Source organism: Paramacrobiotus metropolitanus, unplaced genomic scaffold (genome assembly GCF_019649055.1).
Source record: "Paramacrobiotus metropolitanus isolate TYO unplaced genomic scaffold, Prichtersi_v1.0 Parri_scaffold0000333, whole genome shotgun sequence".
Classification (NCBI taxonomy): domain Eukaryota; kingdom Metazoa; phylum Tardigrada; class Eutardigrada; order Parachela; family Macrobiotidae; genus Paramacrobiotus; species Paramacrobiotus metropolitanus.
This window is the reverse complement of record NW_026570553.1, coordinates 1-23,415: the sequence shown is the minus strand read 5'-3', so window position 1 is coordinate 23,415 and position 23,415 is coordinate 1. Positions and strand designations below refer to the sequence as shown.

At 44.4% G+C, this 23,415-nt stretch overlaps 1 protein-coding gene across 1 annotated transcript; it reads right to left on the bottom strand.

The window, feature by feature from the left end:
* Positions 1 to 15,219: 15,219 nt before the first annotated feature.
* Positions 15,220 to 22,770, bottom strand: LOC129602128 (uncharacterized). The gene is made up of 3 exons (XM_055501100.1): positions 22,658 to 22,770; positions 15,946 to 16,677; positions 15,220 to 15,432 (listed from the first exon to the last, which is right to left on the bottom strand). Exons 1-3 carry the CDS (start codon positions 22,669 to 22,671, stop codon positions 15,303 to 15,305), a joined length of 876 nt encoding a protein of 291 aa, XP_055357075.1. The 5' UTR covers positions 22,672 to 22,770; the 3' UTR covers positions 15,220 to 15,302.
* Between the last annotated feature and the right edge of the window lie 645 nt (positions 22,771 to 23,415).

Genomic DNA, 23,415 nt, shown 5'->3' with positions numbered 1-23,415 from the left:
CGCAGCGAATTTCTGCCTGAGCATTTAATCCTGAGCCGCCAACTGGACTCGAATTTTCGAAAATCGCAACAGCCTCGTTAGCGCTGAAAAGACCAATGGTCTTTTTCAACTTTTCACTTTTTATTAGTACACTTTTCCCAAATACAAAAATTATTCATATAATAAAATAAAATACAGTTATGCGAGTATTTTACTGTTTCAGTGGCAGTGTACTGAAATTGAACTAAAACACCTCAGAAATGCAACATCGTCATGCATCGAGAACGGTGTAAGTGGAGTAATACTGCTTTGTATATGTGGTAATATGTCTGCGTGAAGACTTTACACACATTTTAATTTTACTTTTTTGTTCCTCAAAAAAAGTCTTATTGTTAATTGTCCGCTGCAACGTGAAATGGCTTCGATTTGAAGTGACATGAAACCAAAATAAAGACAAGAAACCAAAATAAAGACTCTTAAAACACAACAGTTCGCCACGTTAAAATCTATCTGTAGAACTGTTGATTGTGTACTGTATAATGCAACCTCTTATGCAGATCAACGGAACCTTAAATTACCAACGCCAGGTTTGTCGTCGATTTTGCAGTTAATCGTCCGGTCTTGCAAAACGCACCCTACTTAAAATCTCTGAATACACGAGTGCAACAAATGCCGCAAACCTTTGGATGCGTATGGCGACCACGGGTTGTATTGTGAAAAAAAACGCGCTTTCATTACCTGATTTTCCAGGGATTTCTTCTACAATGTTTTTGTACGACAGCACCACGGTCTCCGATTTCTCCTGGAACATAATCCAAAGCAGTGAGAAACTCGACAGGATTGCGCACAACGTTGATGCCGTAATTCCGACGGAGTTCGCAAACAATCTGTCCAGTGAGCCATCCATGTCGGAAATCCACTCGAAGATAACGGAGTAATGCATAGTGTGCATCCTTTGACAGATCCAGGGTATGGACAAAGCGATTGTATTTGTCCAGCGTCATTTCCGATCCATTTTGATAAATTTTGCCGCGGAAACGCAGGCGAGTTTCAGGATGAAGCTCCACGTAATCAGTGTCTGGATTGTAGGGACAATGAATCAAACCAGACGGAGGAACGTAACTCTTTCCTCCACGAGCATAATCATATGGAGACGGCGGAATGCTACAATCAACCATGCGAGTCGACCATTCAAATGTTGGCTCCGGCCATCCAACATGAGGATCCGGACTCACTGGCGGCTGCGCATCGGCCAAAACCTGCACAGAATCTTCCGAGGAACTGGTACTATCCTCATGCTGATAAGAAGGATGTGACGGCACCTTCGGGCGATGCATTATAACGGTACGTCTCAATTTGCTAGCCAGAAAATCAGAGTGAAGCAAGGGCAACTCGCACAAGATGAGGGGCGACGAATGAATAACACTGATTTTACCGGTGCGAATGTTCATTTTTACAGCTACCGTCAAGCAATTTCAGCACCGCAGATGTCCCTGCAAGAGCAATAAACTCTACGTCATCGCGGACTGTCCAATGGCGACTACGCACACTCAATCTGTACGTACAAGCAATTCTGGGGATTTCCCGCCAATTAATAGACTAAGGCATAAAATTTCAACGCTTAAAGTTTAAAAATAAAATAAATATACAGATTTACACGGCCGCTCATTTTAATCATTATTGCATAAGGTACAAACTCCAGAAAATTTCTGCAACTCAGATCGCATTTCCGGCCAAAAGAATCGCAACTTTGTGTAAAGGCATTCGTATGGTGAAATAGCGCTAGAGTATTTGTGAAGCAGGCGACGGTGTACAGACTCAACTAATATTTTACGCCACTGAAAATGGATAAATACTCTAGGTATCCTTTTTGGTATATGGTATATCCTCTTTCTCACCGTAATGACAAATAATGCCATTTATTTTCAGCACATGCCAAGCTGCATACGGGGATTCCTCTAAGGTACAACCACCATCGACAACTGCGTCCCAGATCATCACATCACTACACTCCATTTGTCGATACTTCCAGAATTCCTGTTTGTCAAGGGCATCATCGGATATCACGCCCTGGGGCCAGAACTGCTCAAGTGGACGCGCCCAAGCCGGGGCTGGAAGAATTTTCTCTTCTACCGGCGAAGTTTTTATTGGCTGTGCCGGCCCGATCTCCATTGCGTTACAGGTAATTGACGGAGCATCACTGGCCAACGGCTCAACTGGTTCGGATTGATTTTTTCCCGGCTGGGATACATTCAGGATAGCCGGTTCTCTATCATTTGTGACCATACGCTTTTTGACATCAACCGACGGGTCTCTTGTGCGCTTTTGTCGTTGCTTTGATTAATAAGTCTCTCCACAGGCTTGACCACACGCCCAGAGCGGGTCTTCAAAAGCGGTACTTCTTCCATCTGTTTATCCAGATATTCTGCGTACTCAGCATCAAGGCGCGACGATGCTGAGTCAACGGACAGAATCACCGGCGGCGGCGCGGGTGCCTCAACCAATTCATCGGGGCATTCCTTCTCCACACAGTCAAGCAACTTCGGTAGGTGCTCATCTTGTAAGATAGTGTCAACATCGCGGAAATTATACGGTTTTAAGCGGCTAACATGGACCGTGTCAGTTTTGACATTCCCGCGTCGATTACTTTTAACTACATAATGCACCGGCCCCGACGATCGAACGATCTCCCATCCAGCAGTCCAACGGGGCATAAGGGATGGATTTTTCCCCACTTTGCGGTGTAATACGTACACCAAAACTTGATCTCCGGCTTTATACGAGGTATGAGATATATTGGCATCATATCTAATTTTGTCTTTAAGCTTATGCCGAAACTCCTCTGCGTTCACCAAATCCAAGGCCTCACCAAGTCCACGTTGCATCTGCTGTACATAGACATGGGCGGGGATCACGAAATCCTCTTCAAATGGCAGGAAGTTATTCAACGGTAAGCGCATCTCGGTGCCATGCATCATAAAAAATGGTGTGCGGCCCGTCCGCTCCACAACCTTGCTGTTAAATGCAGCACAGAGTGCTGGGAGGAAAATGTCCCAGTCACTCTGCTGCTCATTAACATACTTCGCCAATGCCTTCTTAATTTCGCCAACCCGTTTTTCGACAAGTCCATTGCCCTGCTGGTGTCCTGACGCCGTCGGTGCGTGAGCAACGCCCGCGAGAGCGAGAAGCTCTCGAAACATCTCAGACATGAAATTACTGCCGCGGTCTGAGTTAATGTGTACGGGCATGCCAAAGACCGTAAGGATACGACGATAAAAGAACAACGCCAATGTGGCGGCATCATTTCTCTCAACTGCTTCCGCAACTATATATTTACTTCCGTAATCGACAGCTATAATTATGTTTTTATTTCCAGATTCCGTTGTTGGAAGAGCCGGGGCGACGTCGATTGCCCAAACTAACCGAGGAGGAACGGTCGGATTTGACTGGAGAGCACCGGCCGTAGCCGTAGCGAGAGGATTTTGTGCAAGGCACGCCGGGCAAGAGGCACAATAATTTTTGACAGACTCGAACATACGGGGCCAATAAAAATACTTGTACATCCGTTTGTAGGTGGCAAAGACTCCCAAGTGTGCCGCTAATGGTGAGTCATGGTTATCCTGAAGGAACTGTAAGCGCCAATGCACAGGCACATACATACAGTAATAGATTTTGCGGTTTAATTCGAATTTAAAATAAACAGCGCCCTGTTTCACAGCAAATTTGTTTAAATGTAGTCTCTCATGCTCCGACATTTTTTCCTTTTTATTTTCCAGGAGCAATCGCCATCGGACAATCCGTGCATCTCGAGACTGCTCCTCAGCCCAGTGTGAGGCTTTGTCATCCGTAATCAACTTTTGGACTTTATCAGCATCAAAGGCTTGCATATCCTCTTGAGAGACTGCCTTCACCTCGGCCAACATCATTTCAAACCGGACATCCACATAATCTCTTTCCAGAACCGCAAAGCAACATTCAATCATCGCTGCATCACCGGCAAACGGGTAAGTTTGCCGATAATCGAATTCGATATCCGAGTCATCCGAGTCGGGTTCCGGTTGTTCCCCTGGGTTTCTGCTTAAAGCATCGGCAATTACGTTCTCTTTGCCATGTATGTGGACGGGTTTAGTGCTAAATTGCTGGATATACAACGCCCAGCGCCCGAGGCGGCCAGCAGCATCACGCATATTATTAAGAAAGACCAGCGCCTGGTGATCAGTTTGGACTTCAAACTGGTAGTCCGAAAGATAGTGTTTCCATTTTTTAAGGGCGCAAATAACGGCGTATGCTTCAAGCTCAGTTGGAAAATACAGCCTTTTCTGTGTCTCGGTCAGCTTGCGGCTTAAATATGCGATAGGACGCCAATTCGTCGGTACATCAGTCGGTTTGTCCCTGGGGCATTGCATGAGGACTGCACCGACTGCAATAGTGCTGGCATCCACGACCACTCTCGACAAGGCCTTTGGATCATAACGGACCAAGACCGGCGCCGTCACCAAGGCTTCTTTCAGCTGCTCCACAGCCCTGCACTGATCTGTTCCCCATTCGAAGGTAACTTTTTTAGGAATCAATTTTTGGAGCGGTTCAGCAATCTCTTGGAAGTTCTTAATAAATTGGCGATAATATCCTACCATACCTAAAAACCGTAGAATATCTTTTTGTCTTTTATAGGACCAAATTCCTTAACCGCCTTGATCTTCTCCGGATCGGTGCTTATTCCGAATAGATCGACCGTATGACCCAAGAAGGTAATCGAATTAACGAACAATTCTGTTTTTTTCAGGATTGATCGTCCAACCGCATTCCTGGAGCCTCAAAAAGAGCTCCTGTAAGTCGCGCATATGATCAGTTAGGTTTTTGCTGAAGACAATTATATCATCTATAAATACGAGCACATTCCTCCATTTCATGTTGGCAAGCGTCAAATCCATTGCGCGCTGAAAAGCAGAAGGCGCGTCCTTCATCCCAAAAGGTAAAACTTTATATTGGAACGTAAATTCTTCGCCAACCATCGTTGTTTTACAGCGATCCTCCGGTTTTATTTTTATTTGCCAAAAGCCACTTTTTAAATCAATTTTACTGAATACCGTAGCTTTATCGAGGGCATTAAGAATATCATCGATCCTGGGAAGTGGGTAGCTGCTGCCCATTAATCTTTCATTAAGCTTGCGGAAATCCACGGTTAAACGCCGGGATTTATCTTTCTTTTTAACGATGCAAATAGGACTTCCCCATGCTGAATTTGTTGGCTCGATTATACCGTCTTTAATCATCTCCTGAGTTTTAGCCTGGAGCCACTTACGATCCTCAAACGACGTGCGATACGGAGGAGTTCTGACCGGCAAACTCGTACCTGTGTCTACAGAGTGCTCATAAATGGTACAACAGCCCACAGGACGCGCCTTAGTCGGTAAGACTGACTTTGCTTGATAAAAAATAGCCTTTAATTACTCCTTGCTGGGACAGATATCACCAACTTTAATTTTTGCGAAAGTTTCTTCCCTTTCAGGATCAACAACACTTGGGGCGGCCGATTGTAGCTGCATAGCCGTGCATTCAGTTATTTGGGCCGACACTGACGCACTTTTCCTATCGGGTGAAACGCCAGAAGACTCCTCGTGGCAGCTTTCCTGGAATTCCGGAGAGTCCATCTGGTAGACTGCGTCTACAAGCGCTACTTCTCCGAGGTTCGTCTCCTCATTTAAAACCAATGGTTTATCAGAAACATTAACGACGCAGACTCGACAATTACCGTACTCATTTAGCGTTAAGACGCCATCCAGTAATACCGCATTTTTATTTGTTTCAGGAATACACCCTTCATATAAAAACGGCTGGGTGTATAGGTACTCATCCTGGAATTCCATAAATTGCTCGTCGGACATAAACGTCGTTGCGCGAATAATTCCCTGTGAATGGGGCTGGATTATAACCGGTGAAGCCGGGAACAGCTCCATTTTAAAACAGTCAATTGGGCCCGGTTCAGGTTCAAAACGATAGATATCCTGTTCTAATGAATTAACCTCCGTTTGCGCTTGGGCTTGTTTCAGATGGGCGTCCCTGTACGCCAACTCGATGACATCCTTCGTGTACACGCATGCCGGGATATCTGTGGATTCACGTACGTCCTGAGACCGTTTCGGTAAGTTTTTAGCCGTCGGTTGTTGTAACGCCGGTGCCGGCGGCACTATCTCAGCAGACATTTGACTTGCCGCTTCTCTTTCTGCGTATTCCCGTCTAATTCTACGGCTGTAACTAGACTTTTTACGCCTGGGCGAACTTCTTCCCGAACCTTCTGGTGATTGCTCATAATTTCCCACGGTGGGTTGCGCTGGATTGACAACAGCAAACTCACTCAACGCTTTCTGCTTCTGTATTTCATTCCAGATTTCCCACTGTTCATTAATATTAACATCCTTGGCTAGGTCATATGCCACTCTGGCCTCTTCTGATGTAAATTCTGAACACATTTGCTGCGGTGAGTTATTAATTATTTGGGAATTAATTTCGAAGGGGAGAGTGAAGTTAGTTAAGAAAAATTTTTTTAAGAAAAAAATAAGAAGTGGCAGTCCCTTTGCTTCTCCGCCTGCTTATCTTCGTAGGAAACCGGACACGGACCAATATTAATGGGCTTCATGCCATCCGCAGGAATAAAGCTACCATCCTTGAATTCACCTGCTGGTGCCGGGTTATCCACAGAAAAGGTAACCTTGCGTTTTCCTGTAGCTTTCTGTGCATGTTATTGTTCGGTACGCTTTAACGTTTCAAAATGCCGGCGATCATTCACTGAATTTCGGCAAACGTCACAACTCTTTTTGTAGCGCTCAATTTCGATTATACAATCAGGCCAATAAAACAATTTCACTAAGTACGGATATAATTTCTCGTACGGGCCATAAGCTTGCTTATGGATTAAAATTTCGTGAAAGCAGGCTATCAACTTTTGTTGCCATTGGTGTGGCACGTAGATTCTCGGACATGCACTAGAATGATCAGGCACTCTACATAGAATTCCTTCACATATTATGAACCGATTTATTTCGTACTTGGTAAAATTCGTATTAGCATGCGACGGCTTTTTGTACATTTTGTACCACATCCGGCTATCAACACACTGCTGTTGAGTTTTGCGCCAAAACTACGGATCTCTGAAACGTTGCTCCGAGGGAAACAAGTGTTTATCCTGTGGCCTATCCATCGGCGTCATCCACTTCTTCAGCTCTGGATTGCGTGCCATGTAAGACGGATAGTCATGGATTTCATCGACGTCTCGGCGGTCACGCTCAACCGGTATGACATTAAGCAACTTGTTATCCATGCTAAGACATTCGACAACCTTCGCTGATTTCTCCAACACACCCATATAGAGATACTTTGCTGCGGGGTGCTGCTTCAATACTGCGTCCACTGACGAAATTTGGATAGGAAGTTGTAAGGAATCGTCACCCCCACGAACTTGACCGGAGCCAGAATTAGGCACAGGGCTGACCGATGCCGGAGACGAGGTACTTGAACTGCTTGCCGGCGACGGCTGCACAACTTTTTCTTTTTTATTTGGCGGCTGAGGAGACGCCTGTTCTCTCCCCCACGAACTTAACTGCATATTATGTACAATTGTCTCACCGCCTCCCCCACGAACTTGACCTGGTTCTGGGTGTTTTTCCGTCTTAATTTCCTTTTTAATTATAGGTTCAACGGGTTCATCAGCGACGGAAGCTGCTTTAGAAAGGTACTGACGGATCATTTCTTGTACCACACTACGCACAAACTCCTCATCGCGTTGATCAGATCCCTTTTTGATCGGAGCTGCCTGAACAGGCGCTGCTTCTTTAATATCCACTTTGACAGGTGTTATCTCCACTGGTACAGAAGGAGAACTTACGGGCTGATTTAACCGTGGCCATTCCTCTTTTGCTCGCTGTAAGTGCAGAATACAGATTTCCGGTTTTGCCTTTGCCAGAATTAAATGAGCCGACTTATATGGCACAAATTTTGCCTCTTTAGCCACGCCAATTCGTTCAGTCAACATTAAAGCTGGTATCGAGGGAGACGGCTTAACTCCCGGGAGATTAGCGGATCAAAGTCATGTGAGCGAATGACATCCGACATTAGGTGAGTTTCGCGACGGAAGAATGCCGGAGCATTAGGCTGTCTACGGGAGAGAAGCCAAGTCATCGTATTCATATCTAAGACAAACGGTTTTGTAGCTAAAAAGTCTAAACCTAAAACAACATGGTCCCTGTCGAAGGTGGAACTCACCAGTATTGCGTGTTCAAAGGCCATCCCAAATTCGTGGATGGTAACGACTACAGAGAGTGGCTCAATTAACTGTCTTCCCTGGTAAGCCGTGTGAACGACTCTGCCCTTAATGTGATCGGGGCACCGGTGAATATTCAATTTTAAGTCATTCGCCATTTCGAGGGACATAACGGAAATGCTAGAAACCGTATCTAGCATAGTCTTCACTTTCTGATAGTTTATGTCGATTACAGAATACCAAGCTTGGGCGTCGAGCGTCGGCAACAAACACACGTGATCCGCTAATGGATATTGCGAGAAATCCTGGACTTCCATTTTATTACACTGGGGCGTCGGAGAAGACAAACCAGCAGGTAAGTCCAACTCCATCATATTGATTTGCTGCTGCGGGTTGTTGTATCTTGCCAACAATTCTGCAGACGGTTCATACTGTCGGGGAAGTACAAACTGATTCGTACAACCTGCTGCAGGATGTAGACCATGGCAGCGGAAACAGATTTCGACACCACGATTTGTTCGCCATTTATCCTTTAGAATATTACGCTCGTCAAATGGAGGTTGGCTACTAGCCTGTGGATTTTGCCGATAATTCTGATTTTGATTCTGCTGACGATTATTGTTGTTATTATAACCACCGCGTCCACGATAATTATTATTATTGTTATTTCGGTAATTTCCACGATTATTGCCGCCGTTATAATTATTGTTATTATTCGCAGGACCATCCTGTTGGTACTGTGGATCAAAATTCTGTACTGGTTGCTGAAACTGCGGCTGCATAATCGGCATCATCGGAATCATCATTTGCATCGGAACAGGTATCGGAGCCTGCATGGGGATAGGCTGCGGAAAGGTCTGCGCAAATTGCACCGGTTGCTGCTCAACATATTGTGGCTGTTGAAACACCGGGACTGGGACAAACTGCGGCTGGGATACATTCAGGACAGGCTGAACGGGAGCCACCGCATTCTGCTGCTGTGGAATCACTGTTTCAGTGTACGAGCGGGAATATCCACCTCGATTATTCCCGTAATTTCCACGACCTCCACGATTCGAATAATAATTCCCTCTTTGAGACGAGCCACCGCGGCCGCCTCGACCTTCGTAATTCGAGTTATTATTATTATTACCAGCGCTTCTCGGCTCTGATGGCGCATTTTTCTGTGTGGTTTCGGGCGGTTTCTTATCTTTATTCATGCGTTTCCAAAGTTTCTCGCACTCTTGAAGCTTCTTTTCGAATTCCGTATAGTTTTTAGGCGCTGCATTATAGGTTTCACGGAACCATGCCGGTCGATGTTCCTGGACACCTTCCAAGAGTGCTTCAACCTGCTCCTCATCCGAAATTTTTAGCTCCTCAAACCATGGGAGAAAGCTATCCAAGTAAGCACGGACTGGCTCATAGAAGTCCAGCTTGCGATTGTTCATTTTTCTACTAATATCGGCTTTAGAGAGAGAGCCGTTAAATTGCGCAATAATCGCCGGTTTAAAGAAATCAGACCATGATTTGCCTTTATTGTCTTTCCAGAATTTTTCAAACCATTGGAAGGATGCTCCAGTGAATGCACCGGTTACTCTACGGCAAGTAACCTCATCGTTCCAGTTATTCGTACTTTGACACTGTTCCACATTCATGAGCCATTTCTGGATTTTTTCTGGATGCGAATCATCGAAGGTATATAGTTTCATGCTGCCTTCCGCTTTATCATTTCCTTTTTCCGCCAGTTTTGCTAACAATTCAACGACGCTTTCCTGTGTGAGCGCAGTTCTATCCGAAATTTGTGTTTGTTTAATTTACCACTCCTCCAGCTGGGGATTTCTGGATGTGGACTCATTACTGGCCGTGCTGCTGGGGCGACGGTGTTCGTCATCCAGTAGAACATCATCCATTAATTCATTTTCTGTATCTGAACTATCCCTGTGTTCAGTTCCACGCATCGGGCGGCCAGAGTCATCAGCTGTTCTTTTTAGAATTTCCTGCCGTAGATCTGTTGAGCGATTTTTCTTCTGTTTGGCAGTTGCCGTTTCTTTAGGGATTTGGCTTTCTGAAGATGAACGTGGCATGGAATGAGTCTCTGTAAATTCGACTCGTGCTTCCTCTCTAGGCCTCCGCAAAATACTAGCCGGATTACTGCCAGTAGCTAAAGGCTGATCAACGGATGACGGAAAATTTTGGGGGTTAAATAGCGCGAATGCGGGGGGACGTAAAACGTCTCCTGTCGCTACCGGCGCTTCCCTTTGAAAGTATCTCTGACTGCCACCAAGAGCAACATCCGGATTTCGAAACTGGAGAAGTTCGTCACACGCTTGCCTTAAATCTCCTTCCATCTTGGTGAGTTGGTCTTGTTTTTCATGCCATTCTCTTCGGCATTGCGCATTCTCTTCATACAGTCGATTACACCTTTCGGACTTTTCATAGGCGTCAGCTTGTGCTGTATTCTTCGCTTGAATCGCGTTCTCGCATTTTATGACTTTTCAAATCATTTAATTCCTTTTGAGTTTTTTGAACGTTTTCCCGTTCAGTGTTCAACAAACTTTGCAACCTTTCAATTTCCTTTTGGGACAAATCATCCTTTTCCTTGGGAATATGCATTGGACCGACCGAAGACTTATTATTGAGCTGGACTCTCACATGCGTGAGATCCCGTTGAAGAGACTCTTCAGCGTCTTTGGCTCGTTTCTTTTCATCATCCAATTCCTTCGTAAGTTTTTGACACAAATTCTGCGCATCAGTCAGTTTTTTGTTTGTGACTTTGTGCGCATCTTTTTCAGTACTTAAATGAGAGAAAATTTTTAGGACTGGTAAAGATGACGTAGGTACTGAAGAATGAGTTAAACGCTGCTTACAGTAGTTGCTAAGAACCCGTTTATACAGCAAAAACAAATTTTGAAATCGGCTGGTAAATGACCGCTAGCCAGTGGTTATGATAGTTAAAGCCTCAAAAACTACTTTTCGAGAAAAACGAGTTCAAAAAGTAACTGCTTTACGTAATGTGATACTGGGTCGTTATAGAAAACTAGCCACAGCACACCGTACGATTCTCAAACTGCCACCCCTTCTGAGCCAGGTTATAGAGCACTGTTTCCTGCACACGATAGCGTATGGAAGTCGATTCTGACCCCCGTGGGCGGGCGGTACCGTTTTCTCGCTCTCCTGTAAAGTGCTGCGTGACGTCATCATTACCAGTCCTAAAAATTTTATCTCAAATCTTTATAGGCTTTCGTTAGCTTTTGGTCCAAGTCAATAACATGCTTGACCGTATCTGGAACCGTTTGGGCTTTAAGGCCATCTGTTGTGACTTTCGCAGCTGTAAGCTCTCTCTGAGCATCTTCCAGCTGTAGTTCCAACTGTCCTTTAAGACATCACGCTCATCCTTCATCCCATCATATGCGTTTTGTGCTAATTTACTAGCATCTCGCAACCGGGTTAAGTTAACGTCTGCGACACGAATGCCATTCCTTAACCGGTCATTTTCGGTTTGTTCATTTTCGAACTTGATGCGCATTTCGTTGAAATCTGATTGATATCTAAGTTTTTGATTTCTTTCTTCTTCAACGCGGGCATCTAACGACATTGTGTTCCCCATCTCATCCACTTTTGATTTTGTAGACGCAATTAAGGTACGAAGACCCTGGAGCAACACTGGCATGGTTTTCCGTGCTATCAATCCCACGTCCTGATCCGTTTCAGCCGCTGCGAGCTGTTCATCTACTTCCATAGCTTGGGTCAGGAAGTCCTCATCCGGTTGTTTAAAATCTTTTTCGGATACAAAACTGTGGAGTTTCAATTGTGCTGGATGGAATGTCATCGTTCCACCCCGAATGCCGTTGCCTGTCTTTGATTCAGATCCCTCAGATACATCTGCTTTATCCGTGCCCGACAATGCTATCAAATTGTTGTCCGACTGAGACGACTGGGGTTCTGTCTGGCTCTCCACTACACTTGGAGTTTCCGATATGGGTTCATCAATCAACGAACCAGGCCCTTGGGCTGGGGATTTCTCCGTAGCACTGCGAGTAACTCGTTCATTTATGGGTTGTTTTCTGGGCGTTTTTGGTGCTGTTTTCGCCGCTGCATGTGCTGCTTGTGCTGCCAGCCTACGTCGACCTAAGTCTTCCGTATACTCTGGCTGCCATTTAATTGCATCCTGCAGAGCCATTTTAAATTGCTCCTCTGTGATATCCAGGTAAGCTTCTGGGATACATCCCTCATATTCAATCCATGGCTTATAATAATCCGGTATTTTTGTTTTGGGATTTATGATCCGCCTAATTTCCTGGTAGTCAATCCATGACTTTCCACAGAATGCATCTTGTGCTTCTGGTGGTTCGACATTAAGAGCAAGGTACATTAAATTCAACGGTATTTCTTTCGGGTTAAATTTGAACTTTGTCTGTGCTCTCGACCCTTCGTACGCTCCAATAATCACTTTGTGATCCGGAATTCTACGCGGCGGTGGGCGATTTCTGGGAATCGAACCGCCCGACATTTCTGCTTGTATTTTAATTTAACCTTTGCGGTTAAATAAAATATTACACACAGCAGCGATTGTGCTACTGTTTCCGACAAATACCGTTATTGCTATTGTGCAATAACAATCACTTCCCAATCCTCCTTTAAGGTTTGAATTGTTCCGTGATAATTAAATGGCAGTCGACCTTTGCGGTTTCGACTGTAACTAATTCCTAAAATTAGCCTGCTGCACTTTGCGTGCCGCAGTAATTTTAAACTCACAGGTCAATCACCGTTTGCCGGTGTTTACCTTTTTCACGGTCAACTCTCTCTGGCTGCTGATTCTGGCTACCGCTAGCGGCTTGCCTTTATCCAGCTGCTGGAGATCGTTATCTCACCTAGCCACTGACAATGGCTTGGTGCTCGCTATCTGCTCTATCTGCAGGCCAGGCTCACTGACACTGCAGATTACACTTTATTCGCCGCGGTTACTGCTTTGCGCAGACAACCCGGAAATTACCCACACCGAACTGAACTATCCAACACAGCCGACCTTTGAGGTTTCGACTGTTTATTCCTACGGTCCAATTTAATTAAATTTAAATTAATTGGCGAGGAAGCTCACCAGTGAGGAAGCTCACAATTGCGAGGAAGCTCGCCAAAATAAATTAAACTAGGCCAGATCAGGAACGCTGACCTCCTTCGGCGCACCTTTGCGGTTCGACGCCTTTCTGCACGGACCACTCTTTACTAATAAATTACCATCAAACTTTTCCACCAATAATTTTCTGTTACATCGGGAAAATTAAAAGACACCGGTGGGCGCCATGTCGTGTATAAGCGTTCACGCCGTTTAAGGCTCCATGAACCATCTCTACTCTTCCACACCTGTAATGCTCAATCGGTAGGCAACTCTGTCTCAAACTGTAACAGAAGAACTATGGTGGAAATAAGACAAACGAATCAGGAACACGAATCGGGAATCCCTAATGAAGATCCAACTACAATCTCCGGTCGTAAGTCCTGTGAGGATCGGCAAGAGCTAGGACGATTGTGTCACGAGCAAACCTGTATACTAAGCGATAATCCGGGAACGACTATGCACTTCCGTAGGAACAAGTATTGCTGTCTCTTTATACAATTCACATCACAGTTCACAACGCTAGGAAATCGTAATTAGAAAACAGTCTCAGAAGTAAATCTCAGACTACTGATTCCGATATTAAGAGTAACAAGAACTTATATAGACTTCGCGTTATGACATCATATACACCGCTAGTAAAAGAGGACAGCAAATCACAGCATAGATTGACTAGATTATCCGTTTGTGCTGCAGGTGGAAGGCGGACAGTCAGCATCCTGTACTTACTCCAGCGTGTAATCCTACTCCCACACGTCAGTTCCAAGACTGCGCATCGAAAGCTGCAGCAAAGAAAAACTCGGCCAGGAATTGGCCGTAACTGGATACCTCCTTTGGAAAAACGACAAAGTGATAATTATAATATTTGAGGACATATTTGAGGAAGTGATCGAATGCACAGGTGAAAATACTGTGAAGAAAAAAATCAACCCGCATGATTTTGTTGTTTACTTTGCACTGTAAGAAGATCAGAATTTTCAAAATCGCGGCAGATCCGTAAGTTGCACCGCCGGCTGCGCAAATAGGCACAATGAGAAGCGCTGCTTAATTTCTATAGGACCCGGCTTTTATCTGATCATTAGACTCCAGGTCCGGGTCCTATAAACGTTTAGCGTTTATATCAGCGTCGAATCAGTTTGCTTTTACTTTTATTATCGCGTTGGAGGTTGGCTCGGCTTACCCACTGAAAAGCGGCTCGCCCCCTTAATGCTTAACAAAATCAGCATACTGGAAGCGTATGTGTCAGTCTGTTTAATAAAAAGTCGCTGATACGTATCTGTACAGCGGCACAGTGGTACCAAGGTGGATAGGTAATGTTAGCGAAACCAACTGGGGAAAAATTCAGTACTTTTTTTGCCGTCACGCCTCGTTGACATTTCTCGAAAGACAAAATAAATACAATGTCCAAAACGTCCATCAAGTTGTAAACGTGTGGCAGTGATTCTCAGACGATCCATGGCATTAGGGCTACAAACTTTATACAGACAGAAAGCCATAGTGAAATCTTACGCTGATCCTGAATCTGCAGTTTGTTTTTTGAAAATAAAAAAAAAAACATCGGAGTCGAGTGAAGTCTTTGAAGGTCAAGTACATGAACAAGTTTAACAGTTTATAACTTTAAAGAAAATAACCATGAAAATAACACAAGGTGCAAGTGTGGGCACACCACTTTACCATCAAAATTGAACATTAAGAAAAATCAAAAACTTAATCCTCCCATGGATTAAAAGGTCACGTAAATGAAAATTATGCGAATATGCTTCGTTATACAGATAACTGATAAGTAGTCTTCGCTCTTTTAGGGCTTTTCTTGCTTAGTCATATTGCAGCAAATGCTAGTATTACGAGAGCTCTTGAACCTTCCAGAAACGTATATCTGAACAGGCGAACCAATGGGACCCATCCTGTCCGGTATGTGAAGCCGTGTCAAGTTGCGCGACAATCGTTTGCGGCATTGTCGTGCGGGTCTAGTGGCTACTGATCAGCCATAAATATCTCGTTAATCCCATACAGTGCCATTTTGCTCAGCTCGGCCGTATCCCCGAGTGTCAGATCCACGTCCACCCAGGATCGAGGAGTGCCATCCGAGTGAAAACCGCTGAACCTATAAGGCAATATTGAAAATATCTTACGTTAATGTGGAATATTGCTATTAATTCATGCTTGTTCGTGCAAATTGTTGCTAAATGTACAAGCCTGACGACCAACTGAGCATGTAAAAGTAAGTACAGGCAGAACAATAATATTAGTGATAGCCACTGCACTACGGTTATTGCAATGCTTAACTGCGCTCCGCGGTTCGATCGTTTCTTAACTGCACTGACTGTTAACTAGCCTGGCTAGCCACATTCCACCAGGCACTTGCGGTATAGTTATTCCCATTAAAATATATGGGGTGCACCAAGCCACCAGCCAGCCAAACGCATGTTACGTGTTTAAACAGTGTGGCGTGGTGCGCCGTAGTACGGATTTTAGATTTAAGCATTACCCGTAAATTTCTAAAGCTCGCTGTATTACGAATGCTCAATTTGTCGACAGGCTTGTACATCGTCGGCCATTACTATGAAGAACGCATATATGGCTGCGCATCTTGACGCATGAAACGCGCCAGACTTACAGTGAAAGATAGCTGCGAATGCGCTCCCACTCCACCGGATAAACCAGTTGGCGCACCCAACGATTATAAACGGCCTTGACCTTTGCGTGCATCTCATCCGTAACCGGCGGAAAGTGCTCGTTGACGGCGCACATGATGCGGCTGGCCATCATCCCAGCCTCGCCTTTGCCATAGTCGAGAACGACCCGCGGCAGCGTAACCTCCAAGTGATCAACGGCCAGCACGTGGTCCCATCCCAGGGGCCGCATCAACATCTTTTCCCGCAGCGGAAGAGACTGCAGCTTATGCAAACCCTCCTCGACGAGCACCTGATTCATGGCGCGGCCAAACAGATGGCTAACTTTCCAATTGTACAGCGCCAGCCGACCACAGCAGCCTTGAAATGGTGTGGCCTCCATCGTCATGGAATGTCGCAGACAAAACTTGTTTTCCCAGTTACTCGATCCATAGTGCCCGTCCAGGATGTAGTCCTTCAATACGATCAGGGGCACGTGAATCTGCGCGACCTTCATAGCTTTCAGCAATCGAACCAGAAATAACTGGCACTCGTCGGGAGAGCCCGTGATCGTGAAACAGCGGGTCGCTGCGGTGACGGCGCGAGTGAGCAGCACGGCCATGCGGAAGCAGTTATAATTGTCGGCCGTGGTTTGTCTCTCCAGGCTTTCCACACAAACGCGAATGTGCTCGGTAGTGTGAGGCTTGTTCAGCAGTTTGTGCCATAATGCGCAGACTCTGTTCAAACGTTAGCGGTCAGCACTATTGCACATCTAAATCTATATAGATTTAGATGTAGATATGGCTCATTTCGTACCACTCTAGAAAACCAACCCCCTTTTTTGTTACTGTATTACATGTATTTCTAAGTATTCCGGTTGTATTCGTACTGTAATTATTCTGTATTCTTTGCTTCCGCTATAACAATTACGATTTCAGTATTCTGTGCCGGTTAGCCCGTATTCCGCCTGTACTCCTTCAGTTTTTTTAGTATTTAGCTCCTATGTATGGCTGCAGTATTCTTTAGTGTGCCGAGGTATTTTCACGTATTCCGCAAGTATTCTGTTCGACTTCAAGGCGTATTTTAATTTTATAATTAAGAAACCCAGGAATACATGGGGAATACGGGCGGAATACGGGAAAATACGGGGACACACTAGAAGACAATGATGCCTAAGAGCCAGATAGTGGAAAACACCAAGCAAATACAGTTGGAATACCGGCAGAATACGGATGGAATACATGGGATGCAGCTGAAGACTAACTGTACCTTAGTCGCAGCAAGATTGGTAGGTCCTGTGGACTGTGCCCGTATTCCCACCGAATCCCACGTATACCACCCGCATTCTGCCTGTATTTCTGAAGCATTCCCTAGTTCTCGTATTTCGGGCAGGGTGTAATAGGTGGCAGTTGGCACTGGCATTTGCCACCGGCAGTGGCATGTGCCATTTTGGGGGTGGCATGCGGTAAAATTTTTTTTCAAAAATGTCGAAATAATTAGAAATCGGTCAGCCATTGTAGTGTACGTACATGTATAGACTGTACCTATTGTCGTATAGCAACGATGGTTATTGTGATACTTCTTACTTGTTGTTATTACCAGTTATCATTCAGTATCGATTGTACTGATGTGTGGTTAATTAATAAATATTAACTACAATACGGAGAGACTTCACAGCCATCCAGAAAATTGAATTGTAAAACGAAACTTTCGTGTACAAACACGTTCCACGGGTTTGCGTATGAGGTTAACCACTTCCCTGCCACGACTCAATTGGTAGAGCAAACTTTTAACTCAACTCTTACAGGAAACAAACCGACAGAATCTAATCAGGAACACGAACCAGGAATCCTAATTTGAAGTCCTGCAGGAACCAGTAGAAGAATATTCTTACTTCCAACTTCCGGTCGCAGTTAGTGCGCGGGTCAATAAGACCAAAGGACACTCAGCTGCCAGCCTACGACCTGTAACGCCCCTAGCGACGCAATGAGCGCTCTTAGCGCCTCAAAATAGACTTAGGTAGCACAACAATTTCTTAAATTCCTTTGGTTGTATTTACTTTACCTATTTTACGTGTTTTTCAGTGTTGTGTACTTTGTCACACTTTATCGGTATGGTTTCTTGGAGCTCCTTAATCTTTTATTTAGCTTTCCAAGACCAACAAGCAAACTACCTTTCAACAAGACTGTTTCTGCAACAAGTCGCGCAACAAAATTGAAGAAAAGTGAATTGCTGGTCAGCATTCTGTCGTACTGCAGCTTGTTTTCATCAGTAGTATGTCGTTAAACAAATGCTGCGAGGCGAATCAGAGGCCGGAAAAGCGCAATATCCTAGAAAATTGCAACTTTCCATGTACCGTATTTCCGGCTCCAGCTAAAGACATCCAGTATAGGATGCATACTCAGTGTTGCCAAGTTTTATAAAGTACAAAAAACCGACTAACACAAAAAAATTACGAAAATTTAAGAAAACATGTTGAAATATAAGAAAGCATAACAAATTAAGGAAATTTATCTATTGTTGAATTAGGGAATTTAAAAAATTTTGAACATTAAAGAAATAAAAAATTGTAAAAGAAACTTTCGTAGTACATAAATTTACTTTCCGGCGCTGCAGCGTCCGGTTCGGTGGTAAGCGCGGTACAGGTCGTTGATTAGCCGCTGGCATGTAAGTGCACAAAGATGTTTATTGGAATCGATTCCGTTTTATAGATTACTTTTGTTGATGGCAGACTGATTTCTGGTTGTTTCGCACTCTTGAAAATTGTCATGTTTTACCGCTTGCCAGTGGCGAAATGCCACATGCCAGTGGCAGGTGCCACTGCCACATTTTACACCCTGCCTTTATCTCGCCTCCATGACTGCTGTCTTCCTGCAGCATTCCCACGTATTCGACCGTCTTACCGCATTCCCACGTACAATGCGAGCAAGAAAGGAAGCTACGGGTTTAGGGTATGCGTTGTAGCGAAGACAGCGAAAACCGGTTTGTACAGCTAGTACGCGCACAGACAGCCACACTCATACGTGTGTAAGTGAATGCGAGCGGATTTACCCACTCACACACACATGTGCGCGATCGATCGATACAGCAAGGCAGCACTCCGCTTGCGCTTTTTGGCAGCACCGGAATGCGCTGTCTTCAGTCTATTTATAGTCACAACAGAGAGGCTGCATTGATCAACCAGCCTCAGCGGGCAAAAAAGGCTGTTCGCTGGCTTTTTAACATAGACCGTAGCCTCCTCATTTAGTCAGATTGTATTCGACCTGTATTTACCACGCATTCCACACTGTTTTAGTTGAAAACCTCAGCAGCCGAAGAATACACTGTGAACACGGACAGCATGCGGGTAGAATACAATGTCATGGGAATACGGTAATAAAACACAGGAAGACAGTCCGACGTACTTGCAAAGCAAAATAATGGAGCCATTTATACAGCATGAACACAGACAGAATACATGTGAATGCATACGAATACGGGGAATACAGTGAACAAAACAAACGGGTCAATTTTGTAGAAAGGTACGAAATGGGCCCTAGGTGTAGATTATTGCAAGCTACATGCACACTGCGTTACCTAAGAAAACACATTGTTTTGTTTTCTTAGGTAATACCCATGAAAATAACGAAATATAAAAGCGTGGCCAGGTAAGTGATATTCCGGCCCAACACTTTTGGGAGGGACCTCGGCCTAGGAGAATCGACTGGCCCGCAAATGCCGTTAAATATGGAAAAAGACGTAGAATAACAAAAATTTCAACTAGGATTTACCGAAAGTCAGTATTTAATTTGCGCAGCATTAAACGTTTTCTGAGCGAATACCGCCTATTTGTATGTGGACATCCTCTTTGTCGCCGCTTGCATAACGACATCCAGAAGAAAAAGTATTATTGTGCTGCATGACAGGCCGAGGGGCATGTCGGACCGAAGCTCGGGCCGAACTCGGGACGGGCTGTGATCGAAATGGGTGTTCGCCCGGGACTAGACTTTCACCTGTTCTGGTTACTTTATTATCAAGTAGTGACCCACCGTTGCTATTTTTTCGTAAGGGTTTTGGATGAGGTCTTATTACGGGGAAAACTTTCTTTTCAAAGGAGGAGTTTTGCAAAAACGACCCCTCAGTGGGTCTTTATTTCGGGGTGGACTTCTAAAGCGGGGAGGGTCACCAATTGATAAAAAACGGTAAGTCCAAAATCCAAACCAGAGGACAGACTGCAAAGGTTGGTAAACTGGCAAAACGAGGCTGCGTCTCGGATCAACATTATTTCAGCAGATCTGGGCTTGCCATTTCTTTTTAGTGTTGGGAAACCTTCGCTGATCACTGAAGTCAAGCTCGCTAGGTCAAACTAAAAGGCGATATCTGGTGTATTTGTTAGTTATCACAGGTCCAATTATTAAATCGTTCTTCGTTGAATATTTCTTTGACCACGAATTCGTTTTAGAATGTTATTGGTAAAACACTACGGGCAGGCTAATAAGGGCTAACCGTTTTAAACTTAAAGTACAAAACCTTCCGTAGCTTCAGCCGCTATAAAAAATGGCACACCGACAACTCGCTGACGGTCATCTTGCTGACCGACAACTTGCTGACGACTATTTGCTGACCGACAAAATGTTGACCCGACAGTTTGTTGAAACAACAAATCGCTGAACGACATCTTGCTGAACGACAGTTCGCTGACACAGACAATTTGCTGACGACATTTTGTTGGCTGACAGAATGTTTACCCGACAATTTTCTTACTTACTAAATTGTTGACCGACATTTTACTGACCGACGTTTTATGGAAATACCGATAACTCGCTGACCACAAATTTGCGTAGTCTGTTACCCATTAAACACTTGGAAAACTCATTTTGGGTGATTATGTCGGATACCACAACCACTTCTCCTGCTATGATCAGCTGCCGGCGTATGCAGCGATCTGACAATTCCAGTCGTCCAATTCTCCTTTTTTCCGCTCGAGCGCGTACGAGTGAATTTCATAAAAAATCTATGAAACAGAAGAAAATTACGCAACCTAAGAAACCTGAGAAGCCTAAGAAACCTAAAAAACCTAATAAACCTAAGAAACCTAAGAAACCAAAGAAACTTAACAATCAAAGAAACCTAAGAAACCTAAGAACCTAAGAAACCTAAGAAACCGGTGTAATTATTGAAACATTTTAACAGTTATTAATAAATAATTAATACTGACTGGGACAATAACATACTCGTGAACTTAATGCGGCGTAATAAATGGCAAAAATTTACTTGTATTTCAGTTATAACTATCATAGTACTGCTTCCTTTTTATGAAACCAACAAAGGTTCTGGTTTTCGCGTAAAGATCGCTAATGTGCGTTGTTGAACTGGTCAGCAAATTGTCGGTTAGCAAGTTTTAGTCTTCTACAAGTTGTCGGTCAGCGAGTTGTCGACTACCGACATTTCGTTGACCGACAAGTAAGCTGTCGTTCAGCAAATTTGTTTCAGCAAGATGGCGGTTAGCCACTTTGTAGGAAAGGGAACTGTCGGTCAGCGATTTGTCGGTCAGCAAGTTGTGGTAGTCAGCAACAGGTCGGTCATCAAATTGTCGGTCAGCGAAATGAAGGTCATAGAGTTGTCGTGCTACCATAAAAAATGTTTGGGCACTGTGCGTAGCACAGTGCCGTTAGCTGTGGTGTCGCGCGTAGTTTATCTCGGTTTTTTTAGAATCAGTTTCTATTACGGTATCGCAAGTTAATCGACCAAAACGAAGCAGCGGTCTTCTATGTTCAAGAAAACAGGGCTTTTTTTGTCCATCGGTCATGCACGTCGAAAAGACAAAACTGGGAAACAAAGATTCAATAACTTATAAAAACATATGTTCATCAAAATTCTTATTTCTTATTACTCATGATTATATTCTTGGTCCCCTTTAACTTTTATTATGTGCTTGTTATCAAATAAGTTTTTGAAAGTTGTTTCCTTATTTTATGTTTCAAAATCATTATTGCGACTGACGAAATCCCCTTTCCCTGAATATAAAGGACCTTTGCTTCGGCTCGGTCGAAAGCTGCCACACATTGTTGAGCGCATCCAAGCAACCTCACAAACAACTAAAGCTGTACTGCTTTGTGCGTGACCTACGGACAAATGACTAAGTTTTCTCGAAAGAAAGGACCTTCCGGCCCGGGGTCCGGCCCGGGGCGCTTCGTTCCATAAGAAAACAAAAGGGCAAATATTTCGCTTGCTGGAGCAATACATCTCAAAGTTGGCGGTTTGAATTTTTGGTGTTTTCAGGCCAAGCAGATTTCAGGCGTTCATCAAAACGAGCAAGCCGCTATTCGGTTTAAAGACAGGATGAAATTTGTGGATGGGTGCCATCGAAATGCTATACACCGGTAGCTTTTTATGTAGTCATATATACACTTATCGGTATGAAATGAGATCTTGATGTATAAGGTGTAACGAAACGGCTACCTTGTTACTCGTACGTTGTGCGAATTCAATAAAATTTTAAAATATTAATTTTGTGACAAGCTCGTTCAAATTTACTGGCTGCTAAAATTTGTTTACCGGCGCTGATAAATTAGTGGGCAGGGCGCGGGCGCACGGTAAATATTTCGTTTCGACTTGACTGTGCCCGGAAAAAAAACGTTACGTTCAAACATTAGTGAAACAAATGACGTTTCAAGCAATAAAAAGCAATAGAAAAAGTCGAACAAAAAATCGCGTCTTCCTAGCGTCACAACGTACCGCTTGAGCTTCATCTGGAAATGCAGATCCAGGTAAAAAAAGATTTCATACTGACGATCCAATGTGGAAGATCACGAAACAAGACTTCTGAACACAATGGCTCCAGGTCGTCTAAATTGAGAGAAATGTTATTTTCATTTATACACAGGAAGACTGTCATACTGTTATTACCTATAATCGGAAAATAAAGCACGCCTACTTGCTCAGTTAGCCATCAGATTATTGGTATATTGTAACAGCTATCAGAGGCTGCCATAAAGACGGCTGTCCGTGGGTATCTCAGCGAAGGGAGGGCGGCCAGATGAAGTCTGAAAGAATTTCCTGTTGAGGAAATTCTGAAAAATGGCGACGGAGCGGAATCGAACCGCTGGCTACCGAGTGTGTGATCCACGTAGCACAGCCACTGTGCCATCGCCGTTGTTGGCTGAGATCAAGATTTTTGTGCTTGAGCTTGAGACAACCAGGTAGGCGGCGGATGGGGCGGCTGTCCTGAGGGCAGAGCCTTCTACTCTGACACAGCAGCCGGTTTGACTGCTGTTCTAGTGGGTTGGTTAATCCACCTTACCACGATCTGTCGGCTGTTAGTGCGGGAAAGGCTGGCACGGTCGGCAGCGATGCTGACCGGAAGCTGACTACCGTTTACAGGGTGACAATGATGGGAGATGCACGATCATCCCATGGCGATTACGAAACAACACAAGGTCATCGCATGAGTTTATTAGCAAGTACACAAAGCAAGATTCGGCGAGCAACGCAAG

Bases quoted from the DNA above. Each gene is read 5' to 3' on its own strand.
- LOC129602128 (XM_055501100.1), bottom strand. The intron at 15,433-15,945 runs GTAAGTCTGGCG...ATTGCCTTATAG, and splicing joins ATTCGCAGCTATCTTTCACT to GTTCAGCGGTTTTCACTCGG.